The sequence below is a fragment of the Eucyclogobius newberryi genome, unplaced genomic scaffold, assembly GCF_026437365.1.
Source record: "Eucyclogobius newberryi isolate DKJ021-1_F unplaced genomic scaffold, fEucNew1.0.hap1 SCAF_8, whole genome shotgun sequence".
Taxonomy (NCBI): Eukaryota; Metazoa; Chordata; class Actinopteri; order Gobiiformes; family Gobiidae; genus Eucyclogobius; species Eucyclogobius newberryi.
The window spans coordinates 20,765,829-20,792,204 of NW_027316500.1; the positions used below are offsets into that span (position 1 = coordinate 20,765,829).

The 26,376-nt window shown below is 39.7% G+C and overlaps 1 protein-coding gene across 1 annotated transcript in view; it reads left to right on the forward strand.

The window, feature by feature from the left end:
• Nucleotides 1-24,171, forward strand: part of grid1a (glutamate receptor, ionotropic, delta 1a) — a 380,312-nt gene extending 356,141 nt beyond the window's left edge. The window contains exons 9-16 of the mRNA XM_072436609.1: nucleotides 1,934-2,035; nucleotides 3,770-3,967; nucleotides 4,367-4,697; nucleotides 6,767-6,905; nucleotides 17,206-17,401; nucleotides 20,298-20,464; nucleotides 21,242-21,482; nucleotides 23,321-24,171. Of these exons, the coding sequence (XP_072292710.1) occupies nucleotides 1,934-2,035; nucleotides 3,770-3,967; nucleotides 4,367-4,697; nucleotides 6,767-6,905; nucleotides 17,206-17,401; nucleotides 20,298-20,464; nucleotides 21,242-21,482; nucleotides 23,321-23,755 (1,809 nt within the window). The 3' untranslated portion in view covers nucleotides 23,756-24,171. The remainder of the gene's footprint in view (nucleotides 1-1,933; nucleotides 2,036-3,769; nucleotides 3,968-4,366; nucleotides 4,698-6,766; nucleotides 6,906-17,205; nucleotides 17,402-20,297; nucleotides 20,465-21,241; nucleotides 21,483-23,320) is intronic.
• Nucleotides 24,172-26,376: the final 2,205 nt, after the last annotated feature.

The following is a 26,376-nucleotide window of genomic DNA, read 5'->3' on the forward strand; positions in this document are numbered from 1 at the left end:
CTGTGCATGTGTAAATTCAAGGTGAACCGAGATGAATATAAACTATTTAAGCACTAGAGCAACTGTCAATTATGAGAATAAAAGAATAGACATAATACATTGTAAAAGTGCAGGTTTTTGGACAAAGAAAAAGTTTGGGGTGAAAGAGTGTAATTCATAGGTTTTATTCACATGACTTAAATGATTGTAGAAGTCATTTTGAGGACTTTTGACCATTTAAAAAGAAATTATGATTTGCTATTGCATTGGCCCAAAATGTCCATCACTTTGAAACTCGTGGATTAAATGTTAAGTTGATTTGCCGCTTGTCTCTATCTGTGAAATTATGTTTGATATGAGCTTTGTATGTGACACTTTTGGGGGTCATATACACTTGCACGTGTATAGTTTGGTCATAGAAACAGCCTCTTTGACTCCTCGCTGAGCTCCAGTGGTGGCGGGTGGCAGAGTTGCTGTTGTTTGGCTGGCGGCGCTGAGCTTGTCCTGTCAGCTCCAATTCACCTCTCCAAACACTCCAGCCCCAAACGGGGTGTCACATCCCGCACTACCCATGACTCGCTTCAGGACTCATTAACTATTTACAAGTCAGTGCTATGAAAAGTCCGGACACACCAAATACAGCCAGTGCAAACATTTTTACTACATCAAAGACAGTGGAAAAGATCATTTATTTAAGCTGTTCAGTGTAAAAAGTTAGTGAACATACAGCGCCAAATGCATATTTTCACAGTTTATGTATTGTGAAAATTTGAAATTGACATTATGTATGACTAACTTTTTTTAATGTTGCATTTTGTTTTAAAAAAAGTTTGTTGAAATAAGTCCAAACTGGTTTTAAAGCTCGGGTTCCTGATTTTCACACTGGATAAGGAAGAAGTCATAAAATCTGTTCCTATTGCATTAATTTCAGCCCTGTCCAGTTTTAGAAGAGCATTTTTCACACAGTAAAAGTGAAAGTGGGGTGGACCATCCGAGCACAGCCAATCAGGGCGCTCGCTGCCTTCTGCTCTATTTGTCCAGCTTGACAAGAAATAAAGTACTTCATTATTAGATGCAGACAGTGTGCAGCGGACTCCTTTTAGTCACAAAGTTCTGCTTTTATGTGTGTGATGTCATGATATAACCAAAAAAAATGCCAGACTGGGATACAATCTGTAGATCTTTTAAATATAAAGATCATAACTGTGAGTAAAATGTGTAGTTCAACTGTCATAGGCACTTTAAGTTCAAACGCCACTGCCGACATTCTCACTGTGAACATTCTCTGATGGAGTGGCGTGTCGATTGCCGACAAAACAGGAAAATACTCACAGAACAAGTTGAAGTGTATTGTCTTGATAGCATTCTAATGAGCTACTTGTTGTCTTGGAAACTGGTTGGGCCTGGACCTCCACACAAGCTGCTCTGTATTCTGTGTCAGTGGCCATGTTTTGTCATTCTTGAACTGCAATGAAAGATTATCATTGTCATTTTTTATAATTTTACACATCTTAGATCTAGATTGTTTCACAGCTTAATATGTTCACAGTGGAGTAGGATTATACCATAGAGAGAGTTTGGCTTGAAATAAATAAAATAAGTTTACAAAAAATATTGAAAATCAGGATTAAATATCCTGATTTTCATCCTGATGAAAAGGACAAAAAGGAAAAAATAATTAACAAAAAAATTATAATTACAATATGAACACAACATATTCTAAATTAAGTTTAGATACATGAAATCAGTCTTAAAAAAAACAAAAAAAGTGATTTCTTCAAAGCGTTATTGTCCGTAAGATGGAGATGTTGCATTTAGAACTTGGAAGAAGGTCAACTGGAATAAAGTCTGGCAGTAATGTAACACTTGGATACCAACCGCCACAAAACAACAACAGCAACAGCAGCAACTTTGAACTGGTAAAAATAACTGTTTGTTTGTCTTCCCTCTGCAGTTGGCGATGTGGGACTCGACTCGCGGTCTGAATGGAAGCCTGAAGGAGAATCGCATCGAGAGTGGGATGCAGGGGGTGACGCTCAAGATTGTGACATTACTGGTGAGAAGCAAACACCATGCACTGATATGAGGGGTTGGATTTAAACTTATATTATAAAGAAGGGTTAATACAATAAAGGATGCACAACCCTATTTCTCTCCCCCCTATTCACTATTATTCTATATTCTATAAGCAGCAGGAGGTTGGATATGTAATGCTGGAGAAGTGAAGACTTATGAACATGGTGGTAGTATTGTTCAAGTCTTGGCCACACTTCCATTATAAGGACCATTATAACCTCTGATTACGTAGGCCAGATAACAAGGACTGGGCTGGAGGTGTCCTTGGCATATTAATGCAATTTCCATATCAACTATGGTATTGATCTCCACGTAGACAAGCAGATAATGCTATAAAGCAATAAAATACATGCAATTAAGTAAATGTCAGATCAGTTTCATGCCATACTGTGAAACTACCTGGCAAAGCAAGAATATCTCTATGGAGATGTTGACACATTTGTAAATTATCTGAAATAGAAATGTTTGGAAGAAAATTGTGTAAGGGTGTTTGAAATGATGAAATATGTTTTAGACATTGTACACACGCATTCTGGTTTGTGGTTTTCCTCCAGTTTACCCCGACAGACCAAAAAACATTCATAGTAGGTAGAATAGTTAAAATAGTCTGGTCTGATGGATGGGTCAAAGGCAGGGGACAAATTTTGCTTCAGGGACAGTAAAATGTACCTTAACGTTAAGTGAATATCTATTATTTTGTGTCAGTTTTAAAGCCTTATCATGTTTTTTAATTGCAGCCATTGAACTTTAATAAACCCAAAACACACTCATTTTAAATCTATGCTTCTACATATCCTTCCTGAAGGCCCTCTTTTATATTTACTAAATTAAGACTAATTAAGGCCAATATTGTAATAGATGCTCTAATCCCTAGTAGTTTCCCCCCAGAGAGATAGTGATTCATGGCAGATCAAACATTATACACAAACATACGTACATACATATGAAGACACCCCCCTTAGAAGAAAGTACCACCTTAACTTGATCTCAGTTCAGTCACGGTTCACTGAATACTGATTTTCTCTTAAGGCCAGGCCATCAGAAGGCCATTAAAGTCGTCCCCGCTCACCACAACGAAGCAGCTCTCCCTCAGACTTCATCAATTCAGCGCACTACCTCTCGGACTTGCCCACTTTATCTGTTTTCCCCTTCTTCACACATGATTTACTCCACACCATATTCATTCTCACCTTTCCAGCAGTGTAACTTAATCAAGGCATTTATGCTGGCCTACTTCTTTCTTTACAATTTTGTTCTCACTCCAAGTCTGCCCTCACACTCATGCGCCCATAAAGAAGAATCATGAGTGACTAAGAGAAATTTACAAAGGCAATGCGAGTGATGATGGACCTTCACAGTTGTGGCGGCGCCATGTGATACAGGTCAACAGTTTGTGGCCGAAAGCCTTTTATTAAGATGGAGTTTAAGTGAGTTTACCTCAGAATCTCTTCATAAAATTGTCACGCTAAAGTTCTTAAGATGAATGAATATGTCCCTCCTCTGGGTTGCCAATCGAGCCCTGTGGAGATTGCGTTGCAGCTTGATAAATGGCCAAGCTTTGATTAAGTAGACGCAACGCTCTTTTTTGCCAAAGGTTTTTGAATAATGGCCGCCCCACCGACAGAACTCCCACAATCATAATTCTGATCGTTATCCTTACAGCGTTAACATATTGTCCTCTCCTCATTTGCTCTGTGTTCTTTGGCGCCGACAGGAGGAGCCTTTTGTGATGGTGGCAGAGAACATTCTGGGTCAGCCCAAGAGGTACAAGGGCTTCTCCATCGATGTTCTGGACGCCCTGGCCAAGATCCTGGGATTTAAGTATGACATTTACCAAGTCGCAGACGGAAAGTACGGGACCGCACTGCCAAACGGATCCTGGAACGGCATGATCGGGGAGCTTATTGGCAAGGTTGGTGCTTTGTTTTGAGTCCGGCTTTTTTTTTCTTCTTTTCTGTAACTGAATCAGCATCAAATTTACAATCCAAATAATTTTCTGGGAGGAAAGCCATATTGTCCTGTTGAGAAATGTAAATTTGGTTTGGTAGACGAAGAAAATGATTGGTAAAAATCACACAATATTGGCATTTGTACTCAGTTTTGTTCACTTTAGTTAGATCACTTTTTCCTTTATGTAAAAATGATCATGAAGTGATAACGAACTGGCCATTGTTTTGTGTGTACCCTGCTCAATGCCCAAACGTGCATTAATAGTCAATACATTCACGCGCAGTCCAAGTAGTTTGCCTCTCCGTTGACATTCTGCACAGCCAACATTTACACCTATCCCACCTACATCTTTCTTCCATAGAGGGCGGACCTAGCCCTATCTGCCATCACCATCACCCCAGAGCGCGAGAGCGTGGTGGACTTCAGCAAGCGCTACCTGGACTACTCTGTGGGCATTCTGATGCGCAAGTCGGAGGATAAACTCAACATCTTCTCCTTGCTGGCTCCCTTCGACCTGGCAGTGTGGGCGTGCATCGCGGCTGCAATCCCTGTGGTTGGAATCATGATTTTTCTGCTGCGGAGGATCCAGGCCGTGCGCTGTCAGAGCAACACCGGAGGCCACCCTACGCCCTCTGTGTCCACCTCTCTGCAAAGCGCCATTTGGATCGTCTATGGAGCATTCGTACAGCAAGGTGAGTGGCTAAGTGTTTTTACATGCACAGTTGACACTTCCAATGTGTTAGTTTGTTAGAATCTTGTATTTGGCCGAGAAATTTGACTGTATCTTCGGTGCCCAACTCATCAGTGCCCATCCATTATGAAGCAAATGACAATGACAGGAAACATGAATGAAACAGTGTCTAGTCAGCGTGAGTCACCTCGAGCAATGGCGCCGCCCAACAGATGTCTTTTTGGAAGGGAACATCCTATTTTTAAATCTGATGTTGATCTACAGTATATGAACCCTGTTTGGACAAATGATAAGTCTTCAAACCATTTTAGATTCTGAACAACATCTATCAAAGTCTGGCCCACAACTGCCAAACATTTTTTGAACCCACCGCCCACTGCATTCTAGCCAAAGCTAAACTTTATGCCTTTAAAAAACTATTTGTCTTTGTTTTTTGGCCTGGCTCTCAACATGGCCACTTTTGTTTCTGTCAAGTGTATTGGATCAGTATTTTTCCTCAGATATGGATCTGACCAGTGATGCATACATAGCACGCTATTGTCAGAGAGCAATCAAATTGGCAACCAAATCCCCCCATTGATTTCATAATGATATACCAACACTTGGCTGGGTTTCATTGTTCAGGGCAGATTAAACCATCTACCCAAAGGCATGCTAACGTTCTTATCACTGCTCATTTGAATAGTTTATCCTTTTTTTCTTTGAGGAGTTCGAGGAAGATAGGAAACCATCTACGAAAGTCCATGATGCAAATACAACTGGAGACTTTAATCAATTTGTTCGGAAGATGAAAACACTGTCTCACATATATTTAATTATTGCAGCACTCAGAGCCTAGTGAAATTTCAGAATGCACAAATTCACATTGAATGACCTCAGCCAATCAGTCAAAGCCATGTGTGATCTCAAAGAGTGATGGCAGACGGCTGTGTATCTGTCAGGGGCCTTCAGTGTTTTACCCACAGTGTCCCGGGGCCCAGCTGTGCAGATTGTGACACTTTGAGACAAATACGTTTTCATTACATTTCACAATCCACAGTCTATCCGGTGACATTTCTACGGCTTTACGCCTCAGAATTACAATTTTATCTGACATTTTGGCGTCCACGTCACAAACAGTTTTTTTGGAAGTGAAATGGAGAAGAAGAAAAAACTCATAACACATGTACTTGTCTTTCATTTCCAATATAATTTCTGAGGATTACATTAAGATATTAAGAAAAAAAAACATTTGCAATGTGCAACCACAAAACGACAAAGAACATGAGTTAAAACCTCTTTCATGCTTCAAAAGACATTGTTATCCATTTTACATGTCCAACACAAGTAATTAAATTAACAGACTCACTTGGCGTCTATCTTTGTCATGGAGTTTGCCAATCTCCTTAAAGCTCTAATAACATGCTGGAAGTAAAGCTGGCAGATAGCAGGTTCAAAAGCTCTACTCTTCTTGGCTCTCTATTATAAGGAAATAAAACATTTACTATTGAACAATAAGGCTAATCAACATAAACATTGCAGCACACCTACACATTTTGGCAACTTTCAAATTTTGGAACAATAAGATAGGATATGAGCAGGATATGAAGTGAATGGTAATAGATTTGTATTAACTGTACATTTTGTGAACATAGTAAGTATTTTTATTTAGTTTTTCTTTAATATATGCCCTTTTTGATTTTATACACCGTATTTTCCGGACTATAAGTCGCACCAGCCAAAAAATGTACAATAGAGAAGAAAAAAACAAAAATATAAGTTGCACTGGAGTATGAAATAAGTGTGAAAATAACAAATAATATCACATATAAGTCACTCTGGAGTATAAGTATATAAGTATACATGTAAGTATAAGTCACACCCCGGCCAAAACTATGAAAAAAGGTGCGACTCATAGTCAGGAAAATACGGTATGTTGTTTTATGTTGCACCAAATCACCAAAGAAAGTTCATATGTTTGTGAATTCTGTGCATTGGCAATGGCAATAAACCTTTTCTGTTTCTATTGTAACACACAGAAATCCATTTGGACGAGGAACATACTGTCATTATTTGTGTCTTTTTCAACAGGAAGCGACACCATCCTTGGATCTGTGGCGTTGCGTATTGTGATGGGAAGCTGGTGGCTCTTCACTCTTATTGTGTGTTCTTCATACACTGCAAACCTGGCAGCTTATCTCACTGTGTCACGCATGGACAACGCAGTTCGGTAAGACTTCACCCCCCCGAAAAATAGCTCACATGATGTGTGTTTGTTTGTTTGCAGTGTAGAATGGTTTGGTCATATTGTCATTCTGTCGTATGATACCAAACAGTGAGGTAAGATTTCTCTAGCCACGGGAAAGCTTTGGAGATGATCCAGAACATATGCAAAAGGAATTTGTAAAAAGTGACTGCATTGAACATAGCATTGTTACATTGATAGAGCTCGATCACTTATATCATTCTTTAATTGCCAAGACATAATCTATAATACATACAGGAAACATACATATAGGAAACCTACACACACGGACCAGTATCTGCTCTTTGGTTCCAACCACCCACTACAGCACTAGCTGTGTGATCAGAACCTTACAACACAGAGCTCAAGGTGTGCCCACCAGCTCAGAGGGCAAGAAGAAAGAGGAAAAACATGTCCGAAATGCCCTCTCAGCCTGTGGTTACCCCGCTTGGGCTCTCAACAGAGTGAAGAGAACCAAGAAGCAGGACAAAAGGGAAACTGAACAGAGAAGGAAGGGTGTTTATGTGTCTGGCCTGTCGGAAAAACTGCAGAGAATTTTTAGACAACACGAAGTCCCTGTTTATTTTAAACCAGGAAACACTTTAAGACAAAAACTGGTTCACCCAAAGGACAAGTTGCCGACTCAAAAACAGAGCAATGTAGTTTATTCGATCCAATGCAGTGAAGAAAGCTGTAAAGAACGTTACATAGGTGAGACTAAACAGCCTCTACACAAGAGGCTTTATCAGCACAGAAGAAATACAAGTTCAGGACCACAGAGTGCCGTGCATCTCCATCTTGAAGCCTCTAATCACTCGTTTGAAGACGGTGAGGTGAAGGTTTTAAGCAGGGAGAAAAGATGGTTTGAAAGAGGAGTCAAGGAAGCTATTTTTGTTAAAAAAGAAAGACCTTCTTTAAACAGAAATGGAGGGCTAAGGTTTAATCTTCCTGTTATTTATAATGGGATTCTGAACCCCTGGAAAGGTAAAGGACATTCAGATGCTAATCAGGTACTCAGGGTGGGTGAGCCAGGGTCTCACAAAGACAAAGAGGTTTCTAATAGCCCATTAAGATTCTGAATAGGCTAGCTCGGTAGATACAAGGGGGGAGTTTCTGTTGAAACAAACAACTCTTTCTACTTCAGGAAGGCTCCTCCCAATGGGTGGGTCTTACCACAGAACAGTATTAATATCGGAGTTCTCGATCTAAATTCTTTTATTGACAATGACTCTTGGATGAGAGTCGAAACGTCTATTTTTTCAAACTGAGTCCAGATGACTACAACTGAAGCTTTTTCTACTATGGAACACGCCTGGACGAATGAGGGATTACACCGACAAACAGCTAACAGTGCATTTCCTGCTTCACAGAGATTAAAAGGCTTTGTAATTAGATGCAGACAGAACACAGGCGTCTCTTTTGACCAAAACAGATTTTATTTTATTTCATGAACAAAATAAAATGCTGGGCCGATTTCATGCATCTGAGTTGTGCAGTCTACAAGGGATTATGAGCTGCATTTACATGCTCACGTTGAGCACACAATTGCTGATTGTACGGTCGCAGGGACTTCAGACATGTTTGATATTTGTCGTGAGCACTGAAGCTGCGTGAAAGCAGAACATTCGTGGTAAAATCCCACTGCAGGCGACCGTGAATGCAGCTTTGAGGGGCTGGAGGCTCGGAGTGAACTGGACTAACAAGCATGCCTCTAAACTGAAAGGTTTTGTGGCAAAGCCTCTGACTTTAAATAAAGCAGTGCTGAAGTTAACAGTGCCAATGATTTTCTAACAGTTTCTATGATGTTTTAGGGGTTTAAACGCTCTGTATGTCCACAAACATGTTACATCACAGCTAGACACACGCCTCATCCGGCTCTTTTCCCTGGTACAGTTTGAGCTGCTCAGAGAACCCGTCCCTCGCTCTGCAGAGTGAGTCGAGAGTAATTTAGAACGTCTTAAAGTCACACAGTGTCAAGGTTCCTGGTCCATGGTGCACGATGTAGTTTTTCTGGTGGGGGTCCGCCAACTACTTGTCACAAAATGTATTTGTTTTGCATTTATTAAATTACAGGTTATTTTATGCTATTGAAAAACATGCATTCTTACTGTGAGTGGGGCGGCATCACCTGCTTGTCTGCATGAAGTTAGGCAAAACAACAACATCATGGAGACAGGGGGTGAACCCCCACCAAATGAATGATGAATAATATTTGTACATTTAAATACAATTATTCATATAACATTCCAAACATGTACATGTACTTCAGAATAAAAAAACATTTCACACAGAATTTGAGAGTAGTAAATAGTCAAATATTCTAATTTTTGTTTGTTTAGCCAGGACTCACAATACTGAGGGAAAAATCAACCGTGAGCATAAAATATATGCAGTACTCAAAGCAGCACTCAAACACAAGTAAAAATACATACCAAATATTGGATGGATTTATGAATTGACTTCCACTACTTCATAAAGAATATTTAATCTCTATTCATTAGTAATGAAATGCCAAGGAATAGATGTCTAATATCCTATCCATATTAGTCCAGTTAAATGTTATACTGTTTTTCATTTTCCATCAAGGACATAGTATGGAAATACTTAGCCCTGAACGCACCCGACGCCGACATGAAACTTTTTCACTCACCCCGAGTGATGCTGCACAATCTCTGATTTATATCATTTGACAGTTTCTTCAGCTTGCAGTGTTTTCATATTGCACATAATAATTATTTATATTACTAACTAACCACAGCTATAGCCATCGCTTTATTAGTGTTCATCCCTCATCTCCAACACTCTGTAATTTAGTGACCCAGTGCCCAGCAACTAGCCTGTCCACAGTACCAATGTTATTTGTGGGTAAATCCAATTTGGTTTGCTGTCTTTCACCCCAAAGAATGGCTCGAAAGGCGTTTGATTGCATTGGGTCTGTGTACTGCACAAATAGCCACATGTGGACATGCCAGGACAGGGAGCGAATGTTAAACAGTGCAGCACTCACCTGTGTCCATCTGCAACACCAGATCAATCCAGACCTGAGCACTGTTGAATTATAGGGGCACTGACAATTACTCAAATAATGACAATGATGAGACAATTCAGAAATCAGAAAGCGCAAATGTATTTTCCAAATGCAATGGTTGATTTATTGATTGAAGTATTTATTTATCTACCAAATTCAGCTCCATCTAATCAAGAAATGTCTCCTTGTGAGTTTGTGTTTGCTGTAAATACATGCAGTTTTATGTTGTTAATTGCATAATACCAGTACAAATGTAAGGTTCAAAGCAATAATATGACAAGGGACAAAGAAACATGTTGTTGTTGTTGTCATGTAGCTAATCCAATTCATTTAATTATATTGAGCAATGAGTAAACACTTAAGACTTCACAGGTACCTTAATTAAAAGCAGAGTATGTCCACGGCTGTATTACTGTGAGAGAGGTGAAAAAATTAAGAGATAAGTGAAACGTCTTCTGTAATATTTACTTAAATGAATGTAAGGGGAAAATGTAGTTTTGTATCATGTAATGTATTCATATATAAATAAGGCATTTTATGTGTAAACTTTGACAAAGTTGCACCTAACATATACATATTAACAATGGATAGAGCTAGGTTTAATGTTTTTATGTTTGAGTTTACTAGATCTAGATTTGCTTTAATACTGATGCCGGAATTTGACACAAATTCCAGAACTTTCTACTCAGGGATCAAACAGTCTGCTTATATAGGCAGCACCTTACAGTAGATCCATTTCCAAGCCTTAACTCTCAAATCAAAACTACAAAACACAATGATCACTGCAATTTCTACAGTCTGTCCATCTAAAAAAAGCACAATCTGATCCAGGCCTTTTGAAACAAAGACACAGAAAACACACTGTAAATACATTTTATACTCTATATACTACAGAAGGAGTAGAAAGTATAACATAAATACTTCTGTAGTGAAAACAGTGACAGGTTTAGGTAGAAAGTCTAAACAGTTCTGATATCAGATGCAAAATGATTCTTGGTCACATAAATTATTGGTGTAATATATTATATATTTGCAGCATAAACTTCACTCATGGACCAACAGAAACAGAGTGCTTGTCCTTTAGGTCTATAACTCCCCCACACACACGTCTAACAGTGTTAGCATTCTCTGGTCTGTGTCCTGATGATGGTGAGATACGTTTAGAAATCTCATGATTCTGTTCATATTTTAACCCCAAAAATTGTGTTCACAAAGTTAGATTCTTCAAACAGTCTGAACTGTTTTGCCACTGAAGTGAATAGTTTAACAAAGTGTGCAATATTTCCCCCCCCAGATTAAGGACAACTTTCTGAAAATGTGCTTGTATTAGCTAGTTATTGAAAAAAAAGAAGTAAAACTTGAATATATCAGGTTTAGAATTACATATCAACAAATCCTTTTGTTGGGTCCGTCAGAATTGTGTTAACAACAATGTAAAGTAGTGCTACTTTAAGGGATGATCTTTATATGTCTGTGGGAGAAAAAAATATTTGGAGAAAACAGCCTTTGAAGGTTCAATGTCCCACATAAATCTATGGATGCAGGTTGAATAAATGAAGTGATAAACCATCTTGTGCAGATTGGACAGTGCTGTTGTTTCCTTGCGATAGATTTATGTTGAGAGCGCAACCTGAATAAAACATTTTAAAAATAACACTTTTGCCTGTAGTGTCTCGCCATACAATCCTCTATATTAAGCCTACGGTATATTAAGTTACAATGCGAGATACTTTATTGATTGAGGATTGGCATTTTGCTGAATTGTTATACTTTTTTCGATGAACATTAACAAAGATGTATATAAATAAGTCACTGATTTATTCAATTTTAAACTAGTTCAGAGTGTGGAACATTTCACACATGTATTTTCTGCCGTATGTAGTGCAATGGTGTGCTCATGAGCGCTGAGGAACTCTCTGCTGGAAAGTGGATTCAAGCAGCAGCATCCCAGAAGTAGGAGCACAAGTCTTACGCTGCCTTTTACTTCAGCTGCTATTTACCTCTACTCATGCAATGGAGATGGAAAGGAGCTGCCAGATTTCAGCTAGTTGATAGACTTCAATTTCCCATGTCGTCTGGTCTCGCAGACTGCAATTGTACCAGTAAAAGAAGTATTGCAGTATATAGGCTGCTGCACTTTTGGGTTCTTTTGAGAGTTCCTTCTAAGAGGTCAGTGAGGCTGCCTTTTAGCTCCACTCCACCCTTCAAAGAGTTCTTGTTCCCATTCCTTTTTAGTCTGGACTTTCTCCAAACCTGTTCCTGGCTGATTATAAGGTGCAAAGACGAGCATTGGTGCGCAGCTACTTTAAGGTCAACCCAATAAAAGAGTCAATTAGAAACATTGTCAAGAGAACACCCGCATCTGGAGGTTTAGAAACTACTTAAGACTTAAGAAGGAAATAGTACAACTAATAAATCTACTTAAAGTTCTTGGAAACTCGCAGGGGAAATAGTCATTCAAAAGTAGTTTATTATTAACGGCATTGTTTGCAATGTGTGATGAAGAGGTAAACTGGGTTTTCTAATGTAAATGTATGTCTTTGGGTGGATTTTTTGAATCAATATAGCACAATGATCAACTTTTCAATCAAATAAAATATAATGAGAATAATGTGATTTTATGATACTGTTCTGTAAACCTTTTTCTTCAAACTGCTTGTGCTGTGTAAAGATTCCCATTGTGTAAAGACGGGAGCCCAGGGTTATATCTGGAAAGGGGCTGGACCTTTTTTCTTGTATTAAAGTCAAATCTGATTGCCCCAGTACAGATAATTGTAAAAGCTGCTGTTAGTGTCAAAATGAGGCAACTGTGTGCTGTCTAATCTAATAAGTTACTTCAATGGCAGATTTAAACCGACTCCTGGGCTTTGTAAAATACTCTCAATCAAATCTAAAACTGCACAAAAATGATAAATGTCTGATTTACCTCTAGAGAGGATTTTCTTTTTATACAGTTATTAAATTATGTTGTACTATTGACCTCTGAAAGTAGATAAATCACTTATAAACTTCTTTTTAAAGATAATTCGATGAAATGTGATAATGTTGAGATGTTGAAATATATTGCAACGTAACTTTTGACTCTAGTGCAGAATTGTTTTTGTTCTTGAAAAAAAAAACATATTAGTGAAAGAGAGAGATACGTAACGCCTAACATTAACATCAAACATTTCAAATATATAACAGGTTCACTCAGAGCATTTTATTCCTGCTGCTTTCAAAACAACACAGGCACTTTTTTCTTTGTAAATTGATTATTTTAAGTGTTTGAAATCACAGACAAACGTCCCCCCGGAGCACAAATTGCAGCAGATATCCTGTACAAAGAGTTGACAAAGAGCTTTATAATCATACGCACCTCATCCCTCTTTCTCATAGACAAAGAGCTTTATAATCATACGCACCTCATCCCTCTTTCTCATAGTCACTCAGACGCTAAAAAGGATGCAACAAGCATGTGTGAGTCAAATGTGTTTTTTCTCCAGTCGAGCGTGTGACCAAACGCTTGATAAAGAGGCCCACGTTATAAAGTCCTAACGGAGAAAGACTATGAAGATATCACTGACAAGATAATGATATCAATTTGGGTGTCTTCAGTATCAAGTTTTCAAGTTTCTCAAGTGGAGAGAAAATCCAAATGTGTTACCTTTGTCATTCTCCTTTATGTTATTTTAAGTCTGGCGTATCATCTTTGCAAACATATTCTGAAGCTAAGACCTCACTGTGAAATTGTCTTCATGAGAAAACTCAACAATAGCGTCTGGTTCCAGTGCATTTGTGTAAAAAAATGGCATCGGCGTGTCCTCCGAGGTCAACACAAAAATCCAGCCTTGAAAACATTTGCACTTCCATCCGACTGGAATTTGAAATGACACACATAGCTGTCTCCCATACACGTGTGCTGAACTTTAGTCACACCATTTACTACAGTCGACAGGTGCGTTGTAGTTTCCCTTTCGCTCCCTCGTTTCTCCAGGTAAACACCAACTGTGACCAATAGTTTTATTTCTGGCTTAGTGTTTGAAAGAATAGCACTTACGGCTGACAGAGACAATGTGGGTTTCTTGAAGGAGATGGTGTTTTTGTTTCCAAGACTACACCCTCCATTTTCTATTTCACAAACACACACAACGACATCAAAACGAAAAACCTTTTAACTTAACACACGTCCACTGTGTTCAGGGGAGTCATTTATTGGAACTAAAATGTCTTGGTGCTGGTTGTGTACTCTGAACTTCTGCATGAACTTTGGCTGTTACACACTTTTTGCATTGTAGCATTAACAAATACATTTAGAAAAGTTCCCAGAAGAGATTTCAGGAATTAAACACAAAGATTTAACGTGTGGTTGAAATGTGACAATTAATAATAACATAAATGTTTTGGACAGCAGCGGACGTCACCCTAACACAAACAATGTTTTATTAATAAATTAAACCTAAATTGTACCGGATTATATATTTTTACATCTGAGGCCAATCTCAGATGTTTAGTCTTTCCAAGTTATTCCTAGTGTCCCCGGAGCCAAAGGCAAACTCACTCGGAACAGGGAACCAGTCGAAACGTGGCTTTTCTTAACAACAGCATTTGTGGTCATGATTATAGATTAAATGTTAAATTAATTATGTTAAGATGTGCTGTCAAGTGGTTAAAGTTAAGTGGTTTGTCCCCCCTTCTCTCATCCCCATTTCATGTTAAAACTGCCCTCTATGGTAAAGCCTATGGGCCAAAAAATGAATAAGAGCAATCAAAACTTATATTAAGACATATGCATCAGGATTTCAGTTTGTAAATCAGTTAGCAGTCTTTTTCCTTGCACAAATAGCGGTGTCACTTTGTTGTTTAAGGACAAGGTTATAATCTTGTGTGACAAATTGTCAACTCATAACCCCATAAACATTGCACGCTTTTCTTGCACACATTGCCGCGCCTCCACACTTATACACTTTTAATTATATGCTTGAATTAGCCCGACATTATCACCTGCAGATAAGCCATTCAATAATCCATCTTTTTAGAAAAGTGCAGACAAGACAATCCGCGGCACACAAACACAGAGAGATCCCCGTACACCCCTGCCGTCCTCCTCTGGACCACATAATCTCCACGGCGAGCTTATCATTCACATTACATTGGAAGCAAAGTCTAATTATAATGACATTTGGGTTTGAGCAAATACGCTGCAGTGCAAAATTGGCAATCATCTTTATGTGTAAAATACAGCTGGGGTCTCAGCTGCCCGTGCAACACCTGCACAAGTCCATTTTGTTACAACGGACTCCTTTTCAAAAGCAAAAGCATCATTTCTGAAAAGACAAGACAATCAGCCACAAACATGTCAGAGATTTTCGAGCGGTGATGTTGACGATGGGTGTAATGCGGCGGATGCATCTTATTCTCCTGGGACACTGTTGGCACCGGTCGTCATAGCGGCAGGTGCACTTCATTTGGTTGATAAAGAGCAATAAGCAGAGCGCTGGGATTGGTGCGCTGCTAGAACAAGGGGAAGTTTGATCAAGAATTTGAAGCGGTGAAATGATAAGCTACGAGGCGTGACCAGAATGAATTGCTTCAGAAGTGTTGTACCAGAGTTTATGGAGCACATAATAACCACCGCGCTTTGTAAGTTAGACATCCACTTTATATTTGAATATAGATAACTAAACTAAAGCTGTGTTTTCTTAAAATTGCAAGTTAAGTGTGACACAATTTATAGCATACTTATTTTTTACTTTGGTTGCAGAATTGTTAAGCATAATAGACAACCTTTTGTATCAAAGGCCAATACTTTTCTAAACCCCGTCTAACCCAAGGCGCCATCACTCGGATTATGTTACAAAATATGCAAAACCAAATGAAAGTCACTGAATAATGTTGAATAGATGTGGATTTCTACTATTAGCAGTGACCCACAGTGTACACTGCCCGGGCCCCAAGTAGCTAAGACTGGCATATGTTTAAAGGTCTTGCTGTGTTTGCAGTGTTGAGCCTTTGCCTTGGTTTGTAATGTAACAGTTTATTATAAAAAGTTTGAACTATACTAACTACTCAGTATTGAACTATAACATAAGGCCGTGGCTGGAGAGCCGCGGCGCGGTCAAATGGCAGCGCAGTTTCAGGGACCGCGGCATTTCCCTTATAGCCCGTTATAGCCTCATGGCTAACCCTAACCCTAACCTTAACCTTAACCCTAACCCTAACCTTATCCTTAACCCTAACCCTAACCCTAACCATAACCCTAACCTTAACCTTAACCCTAACCTTATCCTTAACCCTAACCCTAACCTTAACCCTAACCTTAACCTTAACCCTAACCTTAACCCTAACCTTAACCCTAACCCTAACCTTAACCTTAACCCTAACCCTAACCCTAACCCTAACCCTAACCTTAACCCTAACCTTATCCTTAACCCTAACCTTAACCTTAACCTTAACCTTAACCCTAACCTTAACCTTAACCTTAACCTTAACCTTAACCCTAACCCTAACCCTAACCCTAACCCTAACCTTAACCTTAACCTTAACCTTAACCTTAACCTTAACCTTAACCTTAACCCAGCGCGGTTTAAGATGGCGCTAAACCGCAGTTTCAGGAGCCGCGGCGCGCGGCCGGCACAAAAATAACATGGCAGTTTCGGCCGCGCGCCGCTGCTCTGCAGACACTCCCAAAACATAAATTGATCACTTTAGATTTTCTTTATTGTAAGCTGCAATATTGATCTAAATTGGCTTAGTAAGAGAAATGGGTTAATTGATTTCCTTTTCAAAACTGCAGCACTTCGAAGCCTTCATAGTGGCATTTCACCACGGCAGGTTTTTCAAACATATGTTGTAATCTTTAGAACTTGGATAGGAAGAATTATTTCTGGACATTTTGCAGTCCTTTACCCTTTGGCAGATACACAAGCCTCCTTTTAGTTCATTTCTGTTGAATTGTCAAAATATTTTCAGATCATTGTTTTCGGGAGACTCCAAAAAGAAAGAAAGGAAGGAAATGACAGAAACTGGACTAAATGGGACTCTTTTTGGAACCGGTGTGGCCATTAACCTTTTTTTCTTTTCTTTTTACTTTTCTGCCTTATTTTCCTATATTCTTTTTCTCTGTTCCTGTCTTTTTTGTTTCTGTTTGTTTTGTGTTTTTTATTTTGAAACATTCTAAAAGAAAATATAAGCACTATGAATGTTTCAAATATGAGGTGTTCTAAAATAAATTGTTAACTAATATACATATTTGCCTTGCCTTTATGTTGTTTGCAGGTCTTTTGCTGACCTGTCCAAGCAGTCGGACCTGATGTACGGGACAGTGAGGGACTCGGCAGTGTATGAATATTTTGGGGCAAAAGGTACAAACCCTCTGGAGCAGGACAACACGTTTGCCGAGCTGTGGAAGATCATCAACAAGAACAACGGCCATGACAACTCGGTCAGCAGCCCCATGGAGGGCATCAAGAAGGTCAGTGAACAGACACAAGAGCCTCTGTTTAATCAGGACGTTGATGCGCTTTGGATGTTTGGTTTTGAAAGTTCTGTTGAAGCAAGTCTGACACTGTTTGATGCAGGGTCTGGTTTGTATCAAAGAAAAATTCAAACTAAATATTTCAAAAGAACCATGGACCGAACTGGATCAAGACCTGCTGTCGTTGACTAAAAAACACAATAACTTGTCATTTTAAAATTTAAACAGAGGAATTTATTCACAAAGTGTATTTAAAGTTCAGCGTACAAATGCATTATTTACCGTATAAAGTGTTGTGACAGTAAAATGATGTATATAGGCTTAATAATGGTGCAAATATGAGCGCTGACAAACATTGAAGCTGGTTTATGCAACAATTAAGATGGAACATTATAACAACAATACATGATATTAAATAAAAAAGTATGATAAATTCACATTTAGCAAAAATTCACATTTAGCAGATTTGTATGAATAACCTGTGATAATTGCACTGTTGTTTCGGCAGCCTTCATGTTGAAGATGTTGCATTAAAGATCATGTAATATATATTTCTCGACCTCTCTTGTACCGTAAATGGAAATGACATATGGTATTTGCCACTTTCATTTCAATTTCTGCCCTTTATATTAAATTACTCTATTCTTATGCAACACCAGCTCGCTACAAAGTGCTTTTTGTTATAAATCCTCGTAGGGGTCTTAAATCATCATAGCATAGATGAATGACCAAATGCATTAGGGTTGTTTTACATTAGGTTTCTCATAATAAGGAAGACAAAGGAAACAAAGGGACTAACTCTCAAAGGAAAAGCACAGTATTTTTCTTAATACTAAGTAGATTTTTCCTTAAAGAACATATTTCATACATCCACCAAAGCATTGACTTGTATTACCAATAACAAAAGCCTGAATTTTGTTTTATGTTTTGAATCAGAAGCAAATGTTCTTTCCTTTAAGGTTTTAAACAAATTATATTGTTTTTTTTACTGAATTACTGTTACTTATTCAGCAATAGTGATGATTTTAGTCTTATTTTGAAAATGTATATACAACATTTTTCAAAATGGTTAGATTTAGAAAGTTTACTCAGCCACAAAAAGCAGTGTCTATTTTAGCAGTTTTCTGCTCTCTCTCTCTCTCTCTCTCTCTCTCTCTCATGGGCAGGTCCAGTCCCACGAGGCGTGAGTCAGTATTCTGTTACTGTGGGCTGTATGCTTCTCACAAGTACTCACCCACTGCTGAGATTCTGCTGCTCCATGTGAATCATCTGACCATTACTTTCCCCTCTCTGAAACCCATGGGCCCATGCAGTGCTGCCACCAGCCACAGGGAGCCTATTAAGCTCTAAAACTGTCAAAGGACTGAACTGGTGGCGTCATTCACATGCACGCACGCTCTGAGTCACTCAAGATTATCTACTATGCTTTGTCCACTGTGTAGATACTAACATAACATCACAAAAACAGCAATTAGTAGAATGACAATAAAGATTATGGCATGCAAATATATATATATATTTTTTTTCATCACCAAAAACATTCCAGGAATCGTCCAGCGTTACTTTTTGTGGAAAAAGATTCAGTTGTCGTCATCCGGCCTCGTTTTTTTTGCAAAAACAATATTTTTCGACTTTCATCCAAGAGTCATTCTCAATCTGCAAATCAAGAGGATCAGATATTTATCCTACCCACCGGGCGGGACCTCTTGATGAAAAGGTGTTGTTGGTTTCAACAGAAACTAAACCTCTTTCATCATCAAACTGGCCCCTTTGTTTACTCTCAGTCCTTTTAATGGGCCTTTAATCAGCCTCGATTGAGAATGACTCTTGGATGAGTGTCGAAACGTAAAGTCCAGATGATACTGAATCTTTTTCTACAATGGAACACTCCTGGATGAATGAGGAATCACACCAACAGCGTGTCGACTAAATATTTGTCGACGAAATATTTTTATATTTTTGGTAACAAAAACTACAGACATGTATTCATAATGACTACAGTAAATTAATGACTAACACATTTTTGTTGACTAAAACTATGACTAAAAATGTAGATTTATACAGATTAGATTTAGATCTTGATGTTTTTGTCAATCAAAAATAATTATTTGACAAAATCTTGACTAAAAATTTAAACTAAATTAAAATGTCTGGTCAAAATGAGCCGTGCCTTTAGTTTACTTCCTCCTTACATCTCACATCATTCCACCTTGTGATGTAATCAAGTGCAAATCCAGGAAGTTCTCTTTGTATTTAAAGTCATTACATTTTATTAACAACATATTCTGATCAAACAGACTTTATGAAGATGCATCTCACCTCTACAAACATGAAAACGGTCAATGTTTGTTAATAAGCAACTAAAATAAGACATTTGGTGTTTGGCTAGAATTGTCAGATGTCAGTTACAGAGAGCATTGAGCAGATGCATGTACACGTGGCACATGATGAACATGGCACGTGTATGTGCTCTTCTCACCATTTTATGTGATACTGTGGAACTACACAACTGCACAATGCCACAAGTTCACCAGGGTTTCGGATAACAACCTCATACCCCGAACATTACAATTATGTGATGATAAGTACAGTAACTCACCCAGCTACTATATAATCCCTGCTATGCCATATATACTATTATATATATATATATATATATAATCCCTGCTATGCCATACATACTATTACATATATATAATCCCTGCTATGCCACACATTCCCTCTCCTTTATGGTGTTGTCCTTCTAATGTGAAGTATCATACATGCAGTGGCTTGCCGTTCACAACCAAGTGTGAGCAAGTCTGCAGACAAAGTGTTAGCAAATCTTTATACTACCTGTTCTTTAGCCATCTTTAGTGTACTGTAAGTGTATTTCTGTCCCTGCTGTGTCCAGGCAAAGCGGGAGTCCTATGCGTTTCTGTGGGACATGGCGGTGGTGGAGTATGCAGCTCTGACAGATGATGACTGCACTTTAACCATCGCAGGGAACAGCATGAGCACGAGAGGCTACGGCGTGGCCCTTCAGCACGGCAGCCCCTACAGAGACCTCTTCTCTCAAAAGTATGTTTTCAATCCTGTTATGGTCATGCTTCATTCTGCTTTTCAGGAATTTGGTCAATCTTTTCCAAACCTGGGCTTTGTAGAACAGCAACCCAACTAAATTAGGAATCTTTTTTGTTTTGTGGATGGCTAAACAGAGTAAAATAGAAGACACATCGTCCCCTGTTTACCTTGATACATGTTTACAGGTTTAAAAAGTCTCGCTGTGCCACTGTGCTCACGGGTCTGATGGGACAGATGGAGCGTCTGGACACTGTTTGTTGGAGGCTGTCATCCCTCTCCTCCTCATCATCCATCCCTCTGTCTGCTTCTGTGCTCTAACTAATGGCCTCGCCACACTATTTGATCATTTGGTTTTCCAGCTTTCTATAGTAAAGCTATTATTCATGTAGCTCATATTGATACCATTTACACAAAAGTGCTATTATGGTTATGATTTAGCAGCTTAAGCAGTTAATAGCGTTTAGCTGTCACTGGTTCAGTAATGAGGCATAAATTAACACCACAGTCTAACAACAAAACAGGCATTGTGTCATAAACTTCACACTTCTGGGCCACTATTAGATTGTCCAAGAATACAAGAAAAACACAAACATCTGCATTACAATTACAAATGTAGTAGGCTTAAGTAGGGTGTGGGAAACCCTTGACTACAAAAATAAATCCGTCAAAGCCCTCTCAACTAAAACAGTGTCTTGAATTTTTTATCTGAAAAATTCTCTCTTCTTTTAATTTGCTTTTGAATGTCTCTGTAACATCACATGCTTATGTGTGCAGGATCCTGGAGCTCCAGAAGAAGGGAGACTTGGACATCCTGAAACAGAAATGGTGGCCTAAGAAAGGCCGCTGTGACCTGCAGAGCCACGCAGACGCCCAGCCGGAGGGGCGGGCCTTACGGCTGCACAGTTTCGCAGGGGTCTTCTGTATCCTGGCTGCGGGCCTGCTCCTGGCGCTGCTCGTTGCTGCTCTGGAGACGTGGTGGAACAGTAACCACTGCAGGAGAGAGCAGCCCAAAGAGGTGACCGCAGACTCCACCGGCCAGGGCCCGAGCCCCAGCCTCCTAACCCAGAGCAGCACGGCCGCTCCCCCTGCCCCGCCCAGGCCCCGCTCCAGACCCCGCCCCCTGGGCCCCCCGGTGCTGCCCAGAGATGCCACTGCCACACTCTACTTTATGGATCCAGCAGGCGCTGACGCCAGCCCCGATTTAGTCGAGCTGCAGTACACCCAGTTATAATAGGTGTGCCTCTGAGCCATAGCACAGACATCATGTGATCATTCTGCTCATGTGGGAGAGAGATGGGGTGCTCCTAGGGACTCAGTGGGATTCTCTCTCATAGAGAGGACACACATGCTAATCACACTCTTAAAAAACAAATATAAAAGCCGAAATTGTACTTCTGGGTCAATGAGTACTTCAGTAGTACAATAGCACTCTTTAGCTAATCCATTCAAGTCTTAACACTTTAGAGCTCCAAGTGCATCCTGCTGCTGTTGACTGGGCAGCCCCTCTTCACTAGGTGGGTGTCCAGACAACAACGCTTGACATGGATCCCTAAACTAAAGTGTGAGCAAAGCACATGCTGCCTTATTTAGGCCTAGAGCTGCATGACCAGTACCAAACTACTACAGCTACCACCCAGATAGACCACACCCCTTTTAAAGCAGTAACTCAAATGTATCCATGCTGTTGTTGGTACTCTGACTTACTGCTCTTGTCCCTGTGCTCTCAAAACTGCCACGTACAACCATCATAATTATTGTAATGATCAAATGCGCTGTATTTGGGTTACATTATTATTAATTTTTAAATGTATCAAGCCCAGAATATGTTGCATTTTGCAGTAAGTCAAGTTGTAAATCTCTATTTTCAACAAAGTCAAACATTTCGTTCAATAAGGCTGCAGAATATATAGCGCTTTACAACATTGCATCAGTGCATTTGAAAAAAACCTTCTGACTGACTGATGTAACTAGAATCCGCTGCAAGGTCTAATTCATTTAATATTTTCATGTTCAAAAAATGAATGGAAATGGAAATGGATGTATGTCAATAGTATGTCATGGTGGTATTGTCAGCGTGTTATGAGAGCACTTGAGCGAAAACGCCACTTGAAGCCTCACTAGCTTTTCCATGATAGACAACATTTATATGTCTAAGTGCACTGACATAAAACTAGGATGAGGCGCTTGACGCAGGTCTTCTGTGCTGGATGCTCATTGGCTGTGTCAGGACCAGGAGGCGGAGCATGGACTTGGCAGGGTTACCTCATGCCCTGTATGACTGTATGTCATCTCACCCCATGGTCTCTCCTGTTTACTGTGCATGTTTCTATGTGGAGGTCAGGAGCAGTCAAAAGGCTTCTTTATGACTGCTCCTCCCTGTGTACAATGTCACCTGTTACATAGTCTAGACTGGCTTTCATTAGGTTTGTTTGATAGCCATAAACAACTCATAATTCTGAGTAAACTTAATCTTAGGCATACAGAAGAATATTTTCTTACCAATCCAAACATAATATTTCATTGTTTTAGTTGTTTGGTGTGTCATTTCATCATATGTAAGTAAAATTAAACAGCCTAAGATAAACAATAATATACATATTTGATGCTGGCCATCATCTGGTTGTTACCATGTGCATTAATGTTGAGTCTGTCTTTGTAACTGTTAAAGCTAAACAGAAATAGATACTAGTACTTAGATTAACATTTCTTGTTGCAATAATGATGCAGCAGATAGTGACAAATGTCTAACCATCTTTATGTTCTTTCTCCTCATCTTACCAACCTTTCCCTGCTGCTCATTTGCTTTTATTCTTTCTGCCCCCCACCCTTGCCCTTTACCTCGTCTCCTCTCAGGACAAAGAGATGAACCTGGAGCAGGTGCACCAGCGCCTCAACAGTCTGCTGGACGATGACCTGGCCCATAAGCAGCTCCCAGGACAGTCTATTGAGATCTCTGCTCTGGACATTGGCAGCATGCAGCCCAGTCAGTCTCTGGAGGCCCTGTCAGTGCGGGACTACCCACCTCACCGCGGGGGGCCCCTGTCAGTCACCTCCTTCCTGCAGGACAGCCACGGGCCAGGCCGGACGCTGGGCGCGATCGGGGGCAGGACCCTACCACTGCCCCTCAGCAGCGCCACCATGCCCTCTATCCGCTGCAAACACAGGGCTCCCAACGGGGGGCTCTTCCGGCAGAGTCCCCTCAAGACACCCATGCCAATGTCATACCAACCAGTGCCAGGAGGGGCCATCCCCGAGGCCAGCGAGCCCAGCCACGGCACGTCCATCTGAGCAGGACTCTGACAGACTCAGCTCAGCCACGCGATGAGTGAAAAATATAAATACAGAGGATTTTTATTATGACACAGGTCAGCAGACAAAGTCTGACTTTCATGTACATATTTGTAAGTACAAAGAGAGAGAGAAGCAACATTAAAAGTGTATTTTGAATATTCTCAAACGTTGAGTTTAAAAAACACAAAAGTTTGAAAAAAATGACTGAATGGGTTTGTAAATTTTGTTCTAAATGAATAAAGGTGACAATTCTTTGTGGTTGTTTTCTAAGTGCCAAGTTCAAAGCTGTTTTCTTTTAGATCAACATTAAATGAATGTACTGTGAGACTCATGACAAAAGACATTTCACACTTCAAAGACATTGGAAAAATTGCTTTGTTTCATATGAAAAATAAAAAGTTGACTAAAAATGTGTGTGAGGCGTTTGCTTGAAAACATTGAAAAAAAACCTGTGCGCTTGACCCTGAATCTGCTCTGAACAGCTCCTGGGCCAGGTAAGTCGAAGCTTATTAATAAATAAATTGAACACAAATAGTAACATTTAATTTGACCCATTAGCTGAATCAATAATGCAACAAAGCCACTCTTTAAGCCACAAATTAACTTCCAACCCAGTAGGAACCTTACTTTGGAGCACTTCCACACCCCCATTAGCTCAAATGGAGTAAATTACATTTCCGTCCATTGGGGGAAGAGGACAATTGCTCGCACTGGGCCAAATGAGGTCCACCTTCACGCTAACCCAGACACACAGCTCCAGTGGGGAGGTGTCTTTGGATAAACTAGGTGCCACATCCAACTCACTGGACCGGCAAAGTACAGACATGTGGCCAATGAATGTCACCTAGGATAGTGTTCCCGTGTGTTATAAGGCCAATTTGTAGTAGCCACGCTGTGTAACCAGTGAAGTGCCATGGGAGCGCACAGGTGTAAAGCAGAGTGAATGTGACTGTAACCAATGCAGCAGTGTGGGTCCTTTGTTACCTGCCAAAATGAACCACCAAGACGTGAGCTGAGAGGAAGTGAAGGCTTGTTTGGTGCTGGTAGACAGGGCGACATGTAACTGCACAGCTCAATCTGTTATGAGTATTCTGATGTGGTTAACTTTAAGTGTATCATAACCAAGACTGTGGCTTTAAAGAAAATATATCCAGGATTCTAAGGACGTTCTCTGCTGCTTGTTTTGAAGAAAATGGCTGTAATTTTAACAGATTTAACAGAAATATGACCTTTGACAAAAAAGCTCAAGAAAGGAATGTTGACTAATGATACAGCATATGTATGAGTATGTAAGAACTGAATGGCATCTCATAACAAGCTCCTCTGAACATTGCACTATTTGTGTTTTTGTAGGAATTGCTAATTTTCTCTGCAACTGCTTTGAATTCAAACTTCCTTTATTCACTGTTGGTTTCTGAAGGACGGCCTTATTTTAAGCATTGAACACATTAATCAAGTTATTCAGAGAGAAGAGTTATTCATTACCATTTGTTAAGTATGATACTTTATATCTTTGGAGGAGCAATTTTGGTGGACATTTAATTTTACTGTGATGTTCAGGTTTCGTAAACAAAAGCCCTGAACTGTCTCATTTTTCTCCAATTCTGTCATTTAATCCAGACTGATGTATCCAATAATGTTGAATTCAAATTCATTTTGTGGCCAACCCAAATCCCAAACAAATGGGCTGATGTCGTGACGTCTAACTAACGTCAATCTCCTTGTCATCCATCCAGATAGAATGATTTCCTAAAAGCCTTTGAAATACTGTATATACTTGAGCCACCCACACAGATTAAAGGTTCTGTTTGAATACAAATGGATGGAAATGTGACTAAATGAAAACTGTCGATAGGTAATTTGGCAAAGAAACATGAGAAGGGACACTTCAGAGACTGGCAACAGGAAGATTGTCCAATTCAGTAAAGTTTTGAAAAATGGGATGTGTGCCAATCAACAATACCTCTAGCCATGCCAAAACTGGACTCATGATCCAGTTTTGGTATTTATGTTTTGCATATTTCTAATTACAAATAGTACAGAAGTATTAGGAATACCACATCAAACTACTGTACATGTGGTGTTTTGTAATAATACATGTCATTTTGATCATGTTGTTATGCTACTTTTACTTACACAGACTTAAAAGTATGTTTCTACAGACACAGTACAACACCAATAATCAAATATGATACCCATATGCATTTATGTTCTCTGCATATTTGAATGCAGTAACCAGCATAAATATGCAGGCCAAACTGTTTCATAATTTCCTTGAGTTTGCCACCGGGCCTGCTCCTTTCCGGCTTATGTTGTTTACACAAAATGAGGCGCAGTGAGAGCCACAGGTTCCAAATGAACTATTTTGAAAGCACTTTCCACAGGCTCTGAAGCCACTGACCCAGACTGTGCCCTGGTCCCTCTCCAGCTCAACATCTGTCTGCTTCAAAACACACTCGGCCTCCATCTGCTGGTCCTACACCCCACAAGCAAACTCGTGTAATGAAACAGAGGCCATTAGGAGTCCGTGCTGCAGCCTTAGACCTCTAATCCGTCTCCCAGGAGGCCTCACCTGGCTGTGCCCTCTGCTCTGGAAGTCCTCTCCACAAATGTTTAAA